This window comes from Antedon mediterranea, chromosome 2 (genome assembly GCF_964355755.1).
Source record: "Antedon mediterranea chromosome 2, ecAntMedi1.1, whole genome shotgun sequence".
NCBI lineage: Eukaryota > Metazoa > Echinodermata > Crinoidea > Comatulida > Antedonidae > Antedon > Antedon mediterranea.
This window is the reverse complement of record NC_092671.1, coordinates 9999538-10018565: the sequence shown is the minus strand read 5'-3', so window position 1 is coordinate 10018565 and position 19028 is coordinate 9999538. Positions and strand designations below refer to the sequence as shown.

The 19028-nt window shown below is 33.2% G+C and overlaps 3 protein-coding genes across 5 annotated transcripts; 2 read left to right on the top strand and 1 right to left on the bottom strand.

Annotated features, from left to right (window-relative positions):
* Positions 1-845: 845 nt before the first annotated feature.
* Positions 846-5776, top strand: LOC140040347 (abl interactor 2-like). The gene is made up of 5 exons (XM_072086213.1): positions 846-982; positions 1680-1847; positions 2112-2964; positions 3175-3303; positions 3846-5776. The coding sequence occupies exons 1-5, from the start codon at positions 866-868 to the stop codon at positions 4007-4009; spliced, it is 1431 nt and encodes a 476-aa protein (XP_071942314.1). The 5' UTR covers positions 846-865; the 3' UTR covers positions 4010-5776.
* A 171-nt stretch (positions 5777-5947) lies between these two features.
* LOC140040346 (uncharacterized) lies at positions 5948-15509 on the top strand. 3 transcript variants are annotated; one of them, XM_072086210.1, is made up of 14 exons: positions 5948-6095; positions 6474-6709; positions 7250-7442; positions 7769-7893; positions 8636-8659; positions 10514-10642; positions 10837-10930; positions 11254-11413; positions 11595-11747; positions 11901-12004; positions 12411-12572; positions 12836-12945; positions 13183-13282; positions 14690-15509. In XM_072086210.1, the coding sequence occupies exons 2-14, from the start codon at positions 6558-6560 to the stop codon at positions 14981-14983; spliced, it is 1800 nt and encodes a 599-aa protein (XP_071942311.1). In that variant the 5' UTR covers positions 5948-6095; positions 6474-6557; the 3' UTR covers positions 14984-15509. The 3 variants fall into 3 exon arrangements, with proteins under 3 accessions (XP_071942311.1, XP_071942313.1, XP_071942312.1); XM_072086212.1 differs by lacking the exon at positions 10514-10642 and having other exon boundaries at positions 14690-15507; XM_072086211.1 differs by lacking the exon at positions 10514-10642 and having other exon boundaries at positions 8582-8659; positions 14690-15507.
* A 1247-nt stretch (positions 15510-16756) lies between these two features.
* On the bottom strand, positions 16757-18667 carry LOC140039259 (tripartite motif-containing protein 2-like). The gene has a single exon (XM_072084863.1). It carries the CDS (start codon positions 18665-18667, stop codon positions 16757-16759), a length of 1911 nt encoding a protein of 636 aa, XP_071940964.1.
* Positions 18668-19028: the final 361 nt, after the last annotated feature.

Here is a 19028-nt window from a genome sequence, read left to right as displayed (position 1 = left end):
TACATTTATTATTATCAATAATAAAATTAGAGTACTCTCGCATAATACAGTATTCACTGAGGTGTGACTTATAGGCCTAACAGATGAAAATTATATTTCACCGTATAATTTATTGTTTCAATCATTTCTGCAGAGAATTAGAGTCCCCGTTCTTAATCATCTATGTATCGTTGTCTATCGTCTATCTGTGTATACAGTATAGAAATTACTATATTATAGAATGACATATAACGTGCTCGGATTATTGTAACTGACATCGCATAATTTTAACATTAGATAATAAATGTATCAGCAGTGACTACGACTCTGTACAGTTGGCCTACGGTTCAAATAAGAAGTCAGACATCAATATCATGTGGTTTGAATTTGAATTCATAAACAAATCAACGGTAAAAATTAAAATATTTTTGGTAATGTACCGTACGTTTTGTTATTCAGGCCGATATTCATCCATTATTCATCTCCTATCCATTTATTTATACGCGGTATTATTCTTATTATTCATCAAATTATCACGATAATGTAGTCGTCTGATTCTGGTGGTCTTGTGCACCGGGCACATCAAGGAAGAAAAATCCACTATTTTTATAGACCCGCATAATTTTTAACTTCAGTGTCATTATACTTTTTCCAATTCAAACAATTCGTTCACTGCTACGTAAAAATAAGGGATATTTTTCCATACGAATTGAATAGGAGATGTTACTGACAATTAGAATTTTATACATAGAAATGGAAAAAAATATATACCACCACCACCACCAATGATTTAAACTGTAGAGTGCGCTCTTGTAGGATGGCGGAAGTGCCCCTCCCATAATGCATCTTTATCGAGGGAAGTGTGAGGAGATGTAAATCAAGAAAAATGTCGGCTTTAGAAACTTTATTTGATAATGAAATTCCAGCCGGTCGGCAGGCTCTCGAAAACAGCCAAGCAAACCTTCTTGATGTAGCTAAATACTGTGAAGATAACTATGTCAATGTGAGCTAAAATACGTAACATTTTCAATACAAACACCTTTCGTTTGTTAGGCCTCGATCGATGGACTTCCTCGAGTGGTTGTTTTGATGATACGCCAAGAGCGGCCTTGCATGTTGGTGGTGTTTGGAGTAGGGTACCGCCCACTTAACTATGTATAGCCTGGCCTAGATAGACATTGTTATAAAAGATAGGTAGTCTAGAACGTATCTTAGTTGGTACTTATTTGTAAGCATAAATTATCTGCATGGTGCTTTTATTTAATATTATTTATTATTAATATATAAATTAATAATTATAAATATTATTAAAAATTAATTGAGACTTTGTTGAGATAAAAGGCAGTGGCCCATCTTTGCCGTGTGGACTGTGTTGGTTGAACTTGGACGGTAGACCCTTTTTTTTCATTATTGTATATTATATTGGATTGCAAAATTGAATTGAATAAAAAGGTCTATAGACATTATTCCATCATCTCTTTTCACTTTAACGTGGCACATCACAATGATATAATAATAAGTAGTACTTACCTTTTATTAGTAGCCCACCACACATTAGCTGATTCTCCATCTATCTTATGTGTGTAGCCAAATGTCATATATTTGTATAGTAATCAATAATATAATATCGTAATAGTAGTATCATCAAATGCACTTCTACGTACATAACTAACAAATGATTGTTATTATAAAAAACCTAGGCTGAAGACAAAAGAGTTGCCCTGGAGGAAACTAAGAATTACACAACACAGTCATTGGCAAGTGTTGCCTACCAAATCAACACATTAGCTACTAGTATGTTGCAGATGCTTGACCTTCAGGTCAATCAGCTGTCTACGATGGAAGCTAGTGTTAACCATATAGCTCAGGTAAAATTTCATTAAATGTTTTTATTCCAAATAAATTATACAATTTTTAGATGGGAATTTATCAAGGAGAGGAAGACAACATTTAAATTTGTATAGAGAAAAAAAGTGTTTATGTATTTGTAACACATATTTTGTCATTGTATGTTATTGTGCTAAATGTGATACGTGCATACATAAACAATTTTAAACTACACCATTCTGTATAAATGTACTTATTAGTTAAACTACAATTGCTAACTATGTTGTTTACATTTTTTATATTAGACTGTCAGTATACACAAAGAAAAGGTTGCCAGAAGAGAGATTGGTGTTTTGACGACAAATAAAAACGTAACTCGTACACATAAGATTATAGCCCCAGCAAATCCTGAAAGACCAGCAAAATACAAATCAAAACTCATTGATTACACAGCTTTAGATGCTATTGGCCATGGGTTAAAAATTGGACAGCCAAAGCAGAGAACACTTTCTACGAGCAGTGCAATGAGTGTCACTTCTAATGCTGCCTTGCCAATTGTTCAACCAAACAGTCAATATGGAACGATTCGTACAAATCCTGTAAGACCACCCAGAGTACCAGACGGCGGCCAAGCACCAAATATGCATAATACTGGGCCGCCTGTACCACCATCTATGCCCCAAAGCCAGTCAAATATTCCTCAACATATACAGCAGGAATCGCCATATGCACGTCATGGATCCCCTTACATGTCCCAGCAGGGCCCTCCACAACCCCCACAAGCACCTCAAATGGGTCATCATCCCTCTTCGGGCCCAGTAAGACCAGCTCCGGCACCACCTCCAGCACCTATGCCAAGTACTGTTCCTCCTCCTCCACCACCAATGCCACCACCAGATATGGCACCTCCTCCACCAAACTTTGATCCTGGATTAAATCGTGTGCCATCATTACATCAGGAATCTGCGCCACCACCACCTCCTGAACCTGCTGACGATAGGCCTCAATTCGCAATAATGAGTGAATTAAACAGAGCATTGTCAAAGAACAAAGGTAGTTATAGCGGTAGGAAAGAGCCACAGGATCAATATGCCTCTGATTTTGGTGATATGCCACCGCCACCTCCTCCGGATGAACCGCCAATGTTTGACATGACCAGTAAGTTTTAACTTTATTTCTCTAAAGGATATTTTGACCTTTTTAGAATTGTTTTTTCTTGTTTTATGTAGTTTTAGTTCAATATAACCATACATCCATTAAAAATGCCACTCAGACCTTTTGAAAGAATGTGGCTGTAAGTGTACTAAGTCGATTATATTTTGAATACTTTGAGAAACATGCTTCATAATAATCATATTTAATTTATAGTGTCTCCATTACCGCCACCGCCCCCAGAGCACTTTGAAGCCCTAGATTATGATGAAATGCTTCCTGCTCCCCCTCAATTTCTGCAAGAAGATGTGCCAGAATGGGTTCCAACTGACTACATGCAGAAAGGTAAGTATCTGGGTTAAAAAAATAGATAATTTGAAAAAGTTGTTTACATAGGGTGCATTACCAACCATCAGCTAAGTATGATGGTGATTATCTTGTTGGTCTAATCTACTGTGGATTGAATACAGTTTTGTATAGTACTAGGTATTCAATCAGTCGAGATAATCAAATTGAACTGGGTATGAGACCATAATTTTGGTGGGTTAACCTACCCCCACCTCTGCTCATAGCAACTACGTCATTGAAAACGATCTAGTCATTTTCAAAATTTCATACAGATCCAACAACGAGCTACTTGCCAATTACAGGAAGGATAAGCTCTTTTATAATTGATGGTGCTTATAAACTAAGTCTCATTTGAGGCTTAGGGAGTGGAGTTGAAAGAGTCATAAGTTACAACACTGGCACTAGTTCAGGATTGAACCCTGGACCTTTGGATAGGAAGGGCAGCACGTTAACCACCAAGCTACAGATTTACATTACATCCTTTACATGGGTGACTTTGCTATTAAATCAATCACTCTAAATTTGTTTTTTTTTTGCAGTTGTGGCCATTTATGACTATATTGCAAACCAGGATGACGAATTGACTTTCCAAGAAGGCAATATTATCTATGTAGTGAAGATGAATGAGGATGGTTGGTATGAAGGAGTCATGGAAGGAGTAACCGGACTATTCCCAGGAAATCATGTAGAAATATGCCCATAAGTGTGTTTATTATTCACTCATCATACAGTTTAGACGTTATACTTCATGATGATCATTTTAATGTGTGTGATAGTCAGTCACAGCAACTCAATTTAAGGTAGCAGTGTGATGACATATCGCACCAATGATTATCAAGGTAATTTACAGTGTGGTTCATATCCTTAAAAATATTACATTCGGCCGATGAGGTTCATATGCCTGTAGGATGTAGTCTGTAGGCATTGTTCCAATGAATGGTATAGGTATAGTAATGTAATGTTCTAAACGGCTTGTTTAAGAAAGTAAAAATGGTCCATCCAATGTACCTCCAGTGTCCTGAGATAAAATAGAGTCCAAATGTATAAAAATTCAATATCCTACTGCATAGAATAATAACAGTATTTTCTAAATAAAGTAGTACTAGTATTTATATGCAACTGAAATAATAGGTGTCAATAGTTCCAATTGGTATCCTCATATTCATAAAATTCAATATTTTTAATGTAATGTAATAAATGAAGAAATATATCATGAAATGTGACCAGTTTAATGAATTTAGATTCACACATGTATTATAATTGTGGATTGACTATCGTTTGTTATTAAGCCTGTTTTACCAGCAGGATGAGAATAAATTGACTCCCAATCAGATTAAAAATTGTGTAAATAAATATAACAAAGAAAAACTTGTCTAAACGTAGACTAGGCCTAGACATTGAACATTGTATAGGTTAACTACACTGATTTTATAATACTTTAGTATTATTTAATGTCTTATGGGACCATCTATACATTACATACATACAGTCAACTTCCCTGACACCAGTTGCTAAGTCTGGTTCTCTATTTTCTTGAGAACATAGACTGTGAATATTATTTTAAAATTAAGTGATATATAAAAATATACTTGGTGTTAACTTTTTTTTAAATAACAGTACATTTTACAGGTTATTACGACTAACTACTGATAGTAATTTGATATTTGAGCTTCCCCAATGTCCGATATTTTTTGCTAAATCATACAGTGCTATTTTTTATGCAAGATATTCTGTTTCATTGTGTTTATGAATTTATTCAATGGTTCCTATTATTCAATCCATAGTTTTTTTAACCTGTATAATTATGAGCTAATATATTTATAATTTCTTATAAAGTTTTGTTGAAATACTGAGACCTAATAGTTTGTCACATTGATTAAAAAGGTAAATTTTAAATCATAACTGTGACATTCAAGCTTTTATGTAGAATGATATGCAAATCACAGAGTTTGCATACCAGCTTGTATATTCTCTGCCATTGCCATTAAAAACACAGCTTAGTTTAAGATAATTTGTCGTTCATAACTCATGCTATATTTAAAATTAAAATGGCTAAGTTGAGACTAGATTTTGTTTAAACTTAATGTTAGAAGCATTATGTTTATTTTCATTTCGTTATCTTCATTTTCTATTTACTTTGTTTATCTACATTTTTTTTTACTAAATTAAATTACAACATGCATTTATATATCAATCAGCTTTGAGAAATATGATCATACTTTAGGCTGGTAGTACTAACTCGAAATACAAATATTTTCGGCTATGATTTTAGAAAACAGTGTTTCGGTTTTCCGTTTTCCAAGGCAAAATACGCTTTCTATTTATTCAGTATAGTAGTATTTTAAGTACCATCATTCTAACCTTTCTTTTATTTTAATAAAAGCTAAAATGCTATTATGCTTAGTATACCTCTTGTTGACAATGCTAACCTTGTATTGTGACCAATGTTTTTTAATATGTATTTTATTCATGAACAAATAAAGTATAACAATACAGTGAATATCCAATGTATTGTATTTTGTTTTGTGAATGGACTTAATAAAATGAAAATAAGTGCAAAGAAAATAAATTACAACGTAGTCGCGAATACAGACGTTTATTGCTTGGCAGCCTGGGTATATTAGCCTAAGAACAACGGTAATTGATTACATGGCAACCGTCAGCAGCAGCAGCAAGTAAATGCATTTAACAGCTACAGAAAACTTGTTAATTCATGTATTTTCTGTAATTAAATATTAGTACCTGTAATATGATATATAGCACTTGTAGTTTAATCTAAATTATATATTGTGAGTAATTTTTAGTCAAATTAACTACTTATTATCTGCGCGCCTAGCCTAGAGGCCTACCGTACCCTTCTTCTAACTTACTACTCTCTCTGCTATTAGCAGCGGAGTTTTGTTTACGCGCGGCGTAGGCCTTACTATGTAGGGCTTAGGCTAGGCCCTAAAAATACAATATGTTATTAAAAGGACCTAGGTGGGCGCGGCTAGGCCTAGCCTAGGCCTAGCTCAGTTTAATCCACAATTATAGATAAGTTATACAGCAAATATACACGATTTAAGGAAAGGTAATTAGGCTATTACGCCTAGCTCTAGTAGGGCCTAGGGGCCTACCTTATAGGCCTATATAATATTGTATTTACTATTGATGATGATTTTTTTTAGGAGGAAAAATGTAGATTTTCATACTCGGCATATTTTAACAAAAATGAATAGGCCTATGCTCTGAAAACTACAAACAGATCAATCATGAGCAATTTCAATGTAACCAATCCAAACGCCAACCGATCAGCCATTTCTCTCGGTGGTGAGTTTACAAACCGTGACCGACATGCCGCTAATAAATACAAAATTGGAAGTCTTGCTAGCATTCAACGAGGCAAAGAAAAGCCAAGGCCAAAGTAAGTATTACATTACTTTAGTAATGCACTTGTCAATTGTATGACCCACTATACGACCCCCGGGAGAGGTGCGTCATTTGTCCGATGTGCGTCATACTTTTGAATACCATGACGCACCCGTGCGTCAAAAAGGTGACTTACCTTTAGGTGACCATGACGCACCCATTTTGACGCACTGTGACCATGTTGTTTATGATATGGTGGGTGGTAAAGTGACGGACATTGACACACCTTGTTCATTGATGTGACGTACCATCTAGGTTTTTTGACGCACCCCTGCGTCAGTAATTATTTGTAAATGACGCACCCATGACGCACCTCTCCCGGGGGTCGTATAGTGAGTCATACAATTGACAAGTGCATTACTTTAGTAAGTATATCTAGGTCCTATTGTCACTTTCCTGTTGCATTGTAAGAATTTTTTTTTTTCATCTTTATTTTTCTATATTTATTATGGTTTTTTTTTATTCATCTTACAATTAGCAAATTAAGGTAAACAAATTAGCAAAATGAAAAATTAAAACAAAATTGTATTTACAGGTCACAACCAAGTACTGAAGATCAAAAAGACCAGGCAGCGTTTTCATATAGACCCCCTCAAAGTGCACCCTCTACTGGTAAGGCACGGTGTGATCGTTTCTATGAAGTCGAAAAGGATAAGAGTGCTAGGAGAGCTTTTGAGAACCACCTCCCACTCAAGAAGAATAGTGGGACAACACCTTCAGGCACAGAGGTACTGTACTAATTGAGTTACTCAATTGTTATAATAAAAATGATACTATGTTTATTGATTTAATGATTATTATACTACAGTATAAATGGTAGTGATGATATAGTAATAAGGATGATAATAATGTTTATGAGATTGATGTAATTATGGCAAAGTAGTAAAGGATCAAATGTGGAATGAATTTTAAAAAAAAGAAAAAAAACATTTTAATGATAACCCACCGAAGAAGTTACTGATAATTTTCCATGAAACCAACTTACACGGGAAAATGAAAGGCTAGATAGTTCCATAATAATCATATGTATGAATTATTTGTTACTACCAACCAGTCCTCACGAGAATATGCATTGGGGCCTGGGATGAGGCTAACAAAGAGTCGGAGTAAAATGGCAGTAACAATCAACACTGGATTAATGGACCTTCCAAAGACACACAGCAGGAGGCCTAATGAAAGGTACATTTTAGCTTTAATTCTGCCATTAGAAATGTAATATACCAAAATTATTATTTGTGTATTGAATTATAAATAAATAATTTAAACTGGAGTTTAAAAATAAAAATATTTATATTCTGTTGGGTTTTGGCTAGATCAAAAAGAATAGAAATTGAATCAGAAATTGTCGGAATCAGAAAGAAAACATAAATTGAATTTTTCTAAAAAAATATAATTTGTGTTCTCTATACTATTTTTTACTGATTTATTATTACTCTTCAGTTTGATTAGATTTCATTTTTTCCTACTTTCTATCTGCTTTTATTACTTTTATGTCTACAAACCTTTTTATTTTCAGAAGATTGTTTTTTTTTTTAATTTCAGCACAAAAAGAAGTATGATTTGAATAAATTAAATATCGATATTAATTCTGTGTCTTCTTCTGACTTACTACATTTTCTATGTTTTATAATCCATTGTTAATTTATCTTAATTCTTCATTTGGTACATTTTGGTATTTAGATACTGTTATCTTTTTGGCATACAAGTATATGTTTTGTGTTTTAGAAACCTTTTTAGGATTATTCCCTTATAATCTATAATTTTCTTAATTTTAATTCTTTTTATCATTAACTTCTATACCTCTCTACAAACAAACACCTATCTACAAACAAAATCATAACTATCTTAATTATTTATGAATGATCAGATTCTATGTAGATGAAATACCTCATTCAAAACCTTATTTCTTCTCTGCATCCAGTTCTGCCTACCAGGATCCAGAAAGGTAAGATATAGAAACATGCCGGCTAATGTTATGTGGATCAAATAATAACTGTGTTTTGCTTATACTGAAATAATTATTTTAAAATTGTACTGGGTGTAGAGTTTTTCATATATGGAGTGTGTATAGATATAAGGGTCTTACTAATATTTTTAAATATGCAATTTTCATTTTAATACAATAATTTTGTAGTCTGGTGGTATATCTTGTAATTTATTATTGTGTCAACCTGACAGACTGATTTTTAGTGCAAAATTGTCCTTTTTGAGTAGTGTCAAATGTTACTAAAAATTTTGTTGTGGGCAAATGCTTCCAAATAATTATATCCATAGAATTTCTACCAATTATTTACCTAAAAAAATCCAATTTATTTACTTTTTTACAGCAAGTAAATCAACCAATCACATCGTTTAAAAAAGGGAGTAGTGCAATTATTAGACTAGACAATCTTTAGTGTAAATATTCAAATTCTGTTCCTACTAAATCTACAACACAACTCAGGTATGGGTTTTTTGTTTCAAAAAGAATAGTAACTGAAAACACAGCAAATTGAACTAAAAAAAACTAAAATAATGTTATGCAGTTCTTAACCACAGTTCTTTTTAACTGCATATTATAACAAACTTACAAAGAATAATGAATGAAGTCATCATCACTCTAATAATAGTTATAATTAATGGGAGCGTTTTATTTGTAATGATCTAGGACATGCGCATATTGTTTAATTGACTGGTTGTCGCATGGACCTAGAATCCATCAAAACTGTATCGAGGAATTGAGTGAGGAAGTGAAACCTAACGTAACAAGTTCCTAGGTCGTAGATCATCACAAAGTGAATTTCCCTAATAATCAATAATGTTTGTGTAAGCACAACACAACTTTCAAATCTATACTTTTACAAGATAATGATGATTATACTAAATACTATTGTAAACACAATTTCACATACAACGTCATTAAACATATTCATACAATTTATATTGATAACATCATGTATAAAATAATAACTAATAAACTTGCTATTACTTGAATAGCAAGTTTATCACTCCACATGACATGTATGCATGACCTTTGAACTCATTACCCTAATATTTACATTTATTTTGCGTATATTTTAATTGCATGGATGTGATTGGTTGTTACTTGCCTGTAACGCAACTTGGTGAATGGCTCTCATTGACTCAAAGTAACCTTCGTTATTATAATGGTGTTGATGTGCACGGATTAAAAAAAAACAATTCTAAAATAAAAACTAAAATGTATTTACTAACTGATTTTAAAATTATTTCTCTTTGTCCTTCATTTGCATACTATTTGCTGATTGGACGGTTTGACTTCTGCATGCACATTCTTTAAAAATATTGTCACTATACTTGTATTATAATAATATTATGATCATGACAATTTTATCCTTTTTTAAACTAATGGACTATAAATTTATGATGCCTGCCATAAACAATATTATGTTATTGACATTCTGTATACCTCATTATATATTCTGACATATTACTATGTTTCATTGTTGTGTTTTCATGTCTAATGGACTGTAAAATTTAATCATAATTGTACATTCTATAAAAAAAAATGCTATTTAATAATAATTTGTATATATTCATTTCTTCATTCTTTTTCATTATATTTTTCATTCATTCACTTATTTCTTTATGACATTCATACATCATCATTTGTTTTGTTGATGTCCTGCTATCTTTCAAAACGCATGTTATATCGATGTTGTGTAATACTAATGTATGTTTAATGATTGTGTAATGTTATATTATGTCATACTGATGTTGTGATAATGTATCATATATACTGTGTAATGTGTCATAAATGTGTATAATATCAATAACATAGAAGATTTAACAAAGCCAAAGAAATGACACGTTTTACTAAGTTGCCAAGTTTACACTCTGTTAAAGGACCTTTAAAAATGGGGAAAAATGTCCCGAATAATAGACTGACCACATGGACTCAGAATAACAGGTAGAAATATGAAATGTCCACTTTAAACATTTATTTTCTTCACTCAGTTTCATATTTTGTTCTTTGACAGTAATTATGAAGATTAGGAATTAAAAACTAAACAAATTTAAGTAAATGACAAATGGACGCTTTAGATTTTTTGGTAAATGACATTTTATAATAGTTGTATTAACTTTCAAGTTATCTTTGTATAGGGACTCTTTAATTTTTCAACTACAGAATCAGGTCACTGACCTGACCTTATATTTAGAGGAGGAGCGCATGAATCATAAAAACACACGAGATAAGGTGAATTTTGCACATTTTTAATTTACGTTCATCACACTTGAATTCATTTAATTGGTATGACATTTATGATATATATGCTTTCAACATTGGTTTTTAATTAATTTTTTTTTTATTTCACGACCCTCATTCTGCTTAACCGCTCATCCGAAAAGGATGCTGTTATCATCAATGTTGTAGAAAATTATTATCTCTAATTATTAATAGCTATTGTAACCTCAAGCATTGCCGAAAAGGTTTATTTTCTAAACTGTGTGAAGCCAACCGATTTAGCTATTCTTGTTTTAAGATGATTTTTATTTGTAATTAATTTTCATTTATTATAGGCTGCTGTGAATTTAAAAGCCAAGCTTATGGACCTGGAAGAAAGGTACAAAGATGAGATAAATGTACTTGTAAATGATCACAGGGAGGAATTAGATTTAGTGAAACAGTTACAAAAGAAAGAGTTGGAGCATCAAAAGAATGGTAGTGATGCTGCATATTGTAAGTTTAATATACTTTCTTTACCCCCTACTAGTTATGTTATTGATGTGATTATGGATGAGAAAGGTATTGAACACATGTTTTTCAGTTGGTTTTTCACAATAAATTTTGAAAAGAATTGTATTAAAATAAAAACAGAATTGTATTAATCATATTTCATTTTTTGTCCTTTTCATTGAAGCACGTTTAAAGGGTGAGATGGAGTTTTTGCAAGGTGCATTTGAAGCATATAAAACAACCTTAGCTCAAGATATGGAGGATAAATGGAAGAAACGAGAAGGTGACTTAAAGGTGCTGTTCCAGGAAGAAATGGACAAACACATGCATGAACTAAGTAAGATATTTTTCTGTGTCAGTACCTTTAAATTAATATACTATTACTGTTATTTCTGTACAAAATGGTTAAAAAATAATATTATATGGAATAGATTTCTTTCTCACTATATTCATGAATAATTTATTTTAACCCTGATTATTATATTTTCAGAAACACAACTACTTGAAGAAAAACTGAGGGAGAAAAACCTCATGACCAGAGAGTTTCATCGGCAGATGCAAATTTCATCCAGTGACCACAAAAAAGAAATTGATGTAAGATAATATTTTAAAATACAAAAACAGATTATATCATTGCAAAATGTTAGTATCCAAGAATTTGAATGATTTTGTTTTTATTCTCAGTGCATCTTTTGGAATAGTAAAGGATAGCCTCTTGGTGTTTTGGTACAGTACATCACAGCCCTGGCAAAAGGATGGCTGAAGGAATGGTTACCTAAAGCCCTGTATACACTATCAAACTTTATGTCACAAATAAATGTGATGCGCCCTTATATGGACATGATGATGTCATATCACTACCACATTTGGGCATATGACTACCATATTTGCCAACGTCATGATAGAAAGAGCCAATGAGATCATCTCATTGGCATGTCCACTTGATATTATATATCTTCCCTTGAACCTATTATATTACCAGTTGTTTTATTTTATATAGAGCATGTTAAAGAAGTTTTCAAGTACATCTGATGATGTACAAAACCTGAAGAAAGCTCTTGAACAGCTGAAATCTGTACAGGCAGAGCTTGAAGATACTGTGGAAAATCTGGTGGTTGCTAAATCAAAGTTAGCTGAAACAAGGGCAGAACTTGAAATAACAGTAAGTGGTGATGGGTTTGTCACTGTCTAACTAGAAAACTTTTGATTTGTAATGATAGATGAAGAATAAACATTTGAACATAACCGTGTATACTGAGCAGATTAATTGTTTGCATACATTTTGATGTTTTCAATAAACCTGATGATAAAATAATAAATTTATGAAATATTGAATAAATCATAATGGGTGTTTTATTTGACTATGCATTTTTCTTGAAATTATTCTAGTAGCCTTTTTGATTAAATTGTGATTTTCTTTCGCAGAAGAGACGGTTGATTGGATTTGAAGAAAATTTTGAAGAGAAAGTAGATGAAGTTGATGATAAATACAAACAACAGATAAACAATCTAATGATTGATAATTCTGAATTAAGGTATTGTATGATAACAACTATGGTTATGAAAACATAAATTCTCCAAATAAGGACCTTGTGGGACCGTGTTTTAGTCTGTCTCATGCACACACACACACACCTACTATCATCATTGTTTTGTAACTACATTAGAAACAATTGTACACTGTATTTACTAAAGACATTTTGAACATCTTGGGCTAAACATGTATTATTGTCCTCAAATAACATATTGATGATGTGATTGTGACTCTTTAGGAGAAGATACATGCAGAAATGTGACCAACTATTTGATGAGAAATCACAAGGGGAGGTTAGGAGAATGGAGAAATTGAGTAGTACTAAAGAAATTATGCAGGTAAATAAATCAATTATGATCACTCTGGTACACAATGGGAATGATGTTTTATTCCTATATATTCAATGTATTACAGATTATGTGTGGAGTAGTTTGGTCTCATTTAATATTGTACATTGATTTATTAATTATACCAAAGTCTGTTTTCATAAATTAATCTTTGCAGGTTGGCTTAAATATGAAAACTTCATTGCAAATTATAATATTTTTTCATTGCACTTTTTAAATGTATTCTATATAATCTTTTAGCTCCGTCTGTACAAAGCGCGGTGAGTTTTCATTTCTTTTTACATCTGTTGCCACCCAATTGCATGATTATCCCCTTCCCAGTGTCTCCTCTTTTCCAATATCTCCCTTCCCAATGTCTGTATACCTTTCTCAATGTCTCTTCCCATGCCATCAAAGCTATCTTGAAGTGTTCCATTCTTCTGATCATATCAGATTTCCACCGAACCACACCAATTTCCCCCAGACCCAATATCTCTCTTTCAAACTATAATAATCTTTATTAATAAAGTTTAATTTCTTGGCCCCCTCCATCTTTCACCTTCATCTGCCCTCCCCCCCCCCCCCCCCTCTGATAATCTTGCATGCTGTCAAATATTGCTGGTGAGTCAGTTATTTTATTCATGACAGTCAATTACTGTTTAATTTGTGTTTTGTTTTTGTGTTCCATACATACAGTTCCTTCGGATAAAATCTTTCAACTCTTTTATCTCTATTCCAACCTCAGCATGCCTCTTTGAACCAACCCTCCTTCCACCATCACCATAAACCCCTACATATGTTGAGTATGCGGTTTGCAGCATGTGGTTTTTGTCTTAGTTTACATCATTGTTTGATTGATGTTTAGTCTTTAATTTTTCATTTCATTCACTTTGAATCTATCTGAGTATGTTCAGACTGAACCATAGGTTCATTAATGTTTTAATGTTCGGTTGCCATCAAGAATGTGCATGAATTTAATGTGCATGCTTTGTGTTTGTTGATTTATTAAACATTATCAAAACCATAAAACTGATTTTTGTGGCAGTAATAATAACTGCATAGCTCATTATGATTTGATGGCTAATTTAAGTATGAACTTATATGCTTCAATGGTATAGAGAACCAGATGTTAGATTGAAAATGATTTGTATTTCACTGCACGTCCACACGAAGACCAAAGAAACAGGATTTAGACACAAGTAATTTTAAAGCTCTGTCTACTAGTTTGACAAGTGTGATGTGCCCAAATATGTTAGGGATATATTATCATGTCCATATATTGGCACATCACATTTTTTTGTCACATAAAGTTTGATAGTGTGGACAGTGCTTTAGAGATACATAATATACAGTATTATATATAATATAAATGAAAATATAACTTGATAATTAATTAACTATTATTTATACTTCTTTCAGATGCTTGTCCACGTCAAAAATAGATCCAACATAAGTATCGCATGTTCCAATCCCAACACAGACCACATTCCAAAACTTGCATTAACACGTCCGTTGAGTGCTCCATGCACTAAGCGTGAAGAAAACAAAGCTATTCGTTCGGCCGGAGAAACAGGTTATTTAAGAGAACAGGATAGGAGTTACACACAATATGAAAGGCGCCCTCGTACAACGCATTTAACGAGTAGAGCTAAGTCATCTTTAGATTTTCAAGATGATCATACTTCTGATACAACACATCTTCTTCCACTTTGACTTACTGTATGTTATAAACATTTTGATAAAAGATCGGTGCAAATTGTAGCGGTCATAAAGCATGGTGGTTAATATTCTTCACTTCCAATCCCAAGACTCCGGGTTCAAATCTTTCAACCTTAACTCTCCAAGCAGGGAATTCTCTAAGTAACAGTGATGTCAAGTCAAATTTCTTGTCACACATGCTATTTTGTTGTGGCTTTTTAACATTTTACAGTGTTTGGTGGAACTCTGATATGGAAATATTGTTTGGTCCAATTTTTAATAATTGATACTACACTTTTACGTCGGTGTCATTTCATTGTAGAAAAAGTGATTTCATGTGTTTTGTCTATATTTTGTTGTATCATCAGAACTAGGGTATTGAATATTCAAAAAGTATATAGATGAATATTTTAATTAATGTAAATAATAATTTTGAATTTGTGATTCAAAATGGTGCAATTTTGTCTTTGAAAGATGTATCTTTTATTAAAAATTTGTTGTTGTTTTATTTGTCTTTCTGATATTTATTTATTTATTTTTATTTTATTTATTCGACTTCTCACTAACTCAGTTAGTGAAGGATCTGGACCAACAGGTGGTAAACACCTCTAAAACGGTCCAGTCCCAATTTGCACAGTGGCTGTGTGTGACAGTGGCTGTGATTCTGTGGACTAGTACACCGGGGTAACCCCCTACTCGTTTCGAAAGATGTACTAGGTTCTTTAAAGTGCGCATGAGCTATGTGTACACTGGACCTACGGTTTATAGTCCTTATCCGAGAAGACTCGTTCTACCACCAGAACCATGGAGCGAGTGAGCCTCGAACCCTTGCCGATGTTATGGCTACTTAATAACGGTTCCACTGTCTTAACCGCTCGGCCACTCACTCACTCTATATTGATTGTATTGTTCAATTTAATTTTATTTGATACAGTAGCTTATATTTAAAACTATGCTAAATATCAAGTAGACTATAAAACCTCAAAATTGATTGTGGTAGTTGTATACTAATTAATTGCAGATTAACTTTATTATAGAGTAACAAACATCGATTAATACTATAAACGAAATAATACAAGAAAAAAAAAATTGTGTGTCCATTCAAACCACAAATAATAAAAGTTGAAATAATAATCACAAAAATAATTTCTATTATCATAATGTTTATGACAAATCTAACTGAATGTCAAATGTAAACAAAATGCCTAACATTTATATTGATTTATATATTGATTATTATAGGCCTACATAACATTGTTATATGACCATAGTAACGAATGTAACATAACTCTGTCTACACTATTAAACTAGTTTGAAAAAAAAAGTGTGATGTGCCCAAATATGGTAGTGATATGACATCATTATGACCATATATAGGCACATTTTGTTTGTCACATAAAGTTTGATAGTGTAGACAGAGCTTCACACGTAGTGACACTAAAATAAATATATCAACTTCATAGGTGCAATGCAATCAACCCATATTAATCAATTAGTCAAAAAGTATCCCCTTAATAGGGGACACGTCAGAATTTCTAAACTTCTTTTTAACGTATTTCTTAAGATTCATATTGCAGTTTACATTAGAAAAAAAACAGAAGTTAAAAAAGAACAGATTTTAGACAGTAATTCATGGATAAATACTACTGTCAGAATTTCTTATAAAATTGTAATTATTACGAATATCTACACAAAATATTTTTATATTTACCTAATTCTCAAAATAACAACCAATATCATGATCGTGGGAGTAATGATTACGTCTAATCTAAGTTTGTGTAATACTTATTAATTATCGTATACGTCTAAATCCAAGTCATCAATGTTTACTTCATTCACCATAAAATGTGTTTCTTTTGTTGTCACCCCTCCTATTCTACAGTTGATAGAGACTTCAATAGTATGACGTCCACTTTCTTTCGGTTTGAATTTGACGAGGAATTCCGATATCTTATCCGGAACACTGACAATATCGTTTGATACCGTTTCACTAGTACTACTACGAATTACGCAATCCGTGATATCGGATCGTTTGATGATGTGGTAACCGCAAAGACAAACTGGAACTCGAATCTCGACAACTGCGTCCTCTTCTACAAACGCTTCCTTTGGTACCAGTAAAAATGGCTCAACTTCAACAATAAACGGATACTCTGCTATCGGCTTACCGTGTACACGCACATACAATTTTAATGGTCCTAGATGATCAGGCGTGTATATGACGTCATACGTTCCGTTACAGTTGCTTACAATCTTGCACGGAATTTGACGGGAACTCGGATCGTGTAATGTCGCTTCAATCCGCGCTCCACCAGTCTTACACATACCATACTTATTTCCCGTGTGTATACTAACACCCCATTTGGTATGTACCAAACAATGATGAACATGTATTTTCGTGAATCTTGGATATTCATGTTCATTAAATGAATAAATATTTCCAAGTGATTTGACAACCTCTTCGAATTCGTCGCGGTTCTGTTCTTGAAGTTCCGTTTCGACGATAGTTATAGGTCCATTTGAAACAGGCCAATTGGAGAGATCTGCCATCCGGTTTTCAAGACCATTATAAGCAAAGACAACGTCGATATTACTGGCATGAATAAGAGCATTGTCTATAAATTCACAACCACATGACACTTGTATAAGATCGTGCTCAAACTCTTTAACTTCTTCGTCCAGTTTCTCATTCCACTGTTTGAAGTTTTCATCGACTTCGTCAAGTAGCTCTTTTTCACGAATATTGAGCATTTCGTGGCATTTTTCCATTAAATCCTGGATATTCTGCTTTGTTTCCTTTACTTGTTTTGCAATTGATTTTCTCTCTTTTTCAATGTTTTCCCTCAGCTTGTTTAATTTTGATTCATTTACTCTTGACTTTTTAAGAAAGTTCTTTAATCGATGTTTCAATCCATTCGCGCCCAATTGTAATTCTGACGTGTTGTGCGGTGGATCTGTATGCTCAGAGGAAGCACACAGCACACAGAGTGCCGTCTGACACTTAGTAGCAAAACAGTAATGTGACAGTTCCATGGTCTCATGCTGGTCACAAAATAGATGAGGTCTTAACATTGGCATTCCGTCCGATGGTTTGAATGTTGTCAATGGTTGAATATTGTGCTTCATCATAGAGGCGAGTTCGTGTGACACAACACAAGCCTTGCAGATGAACGTCATACACTGGCAACACCAGGCCACTGCCAGTTCTCTGTTATCCTTAGTCTGGCAGTTCTTACAGAAGAGTGTATGCTTCTTAAATCGTAGATCCTTGTACCAATAAATTCCATGATTGCACAAACGACTCATTTTATGTTCGTCAACACATCCAGTGCAGATCACTTGTCGACATTCTGTACACCAGAGTTCGGCAATCCCTCCTTTTTTACATTCTGCACAGATTAATCCATCCTCGCGGGTAGTCGCCTTGCCATATAATGACCAATAATCTTGTATATTCTGTATAAAGAAGTTGTCTGGGATTCCATTAATTCTGCCATCAGGTAGATGAAGTCGGACATCACATTCTGGACAATTGAGCCAATAACTCCATGCACTGATCTCCTCTAAACATTGTTTACAGAAGGTATGAAGGCATGGCAGATATTTTGGAACTCGTTCATCGTCAAACAGTAACAGACATCGCTTGCATTGCAGAATCTCAGATTCAAATTCTTGTACATACCCGTGTGCTTCTGCCATTTTCCGACAAAGTTATGTTTTAAAGGAACGTTTAATTATCGTTACAAGTCGATTAAATGCTCTCTCCCCACAAGATAAAAAAATTTAAAACACGCTTATATAAAAATATTATTAATTTTTGATTTGCTTTCCACAGCTTAAATGCAAACTTTAATATATTCCTTCCTCGATAGAAAATAAACTAAAAATGCATTTGACCGATAACTTATATCAAGTTATATCTCGTTGCTAGGAGACATATGGGTTCTTCAATTTCTTATTAAATTTTAATGATTATTGACGCTAGATCGTGTTTTTATTACTATTGACATGTTCCTTTGTTATTATAGGGTGAATTACATATAGACAACACAACCGTGTA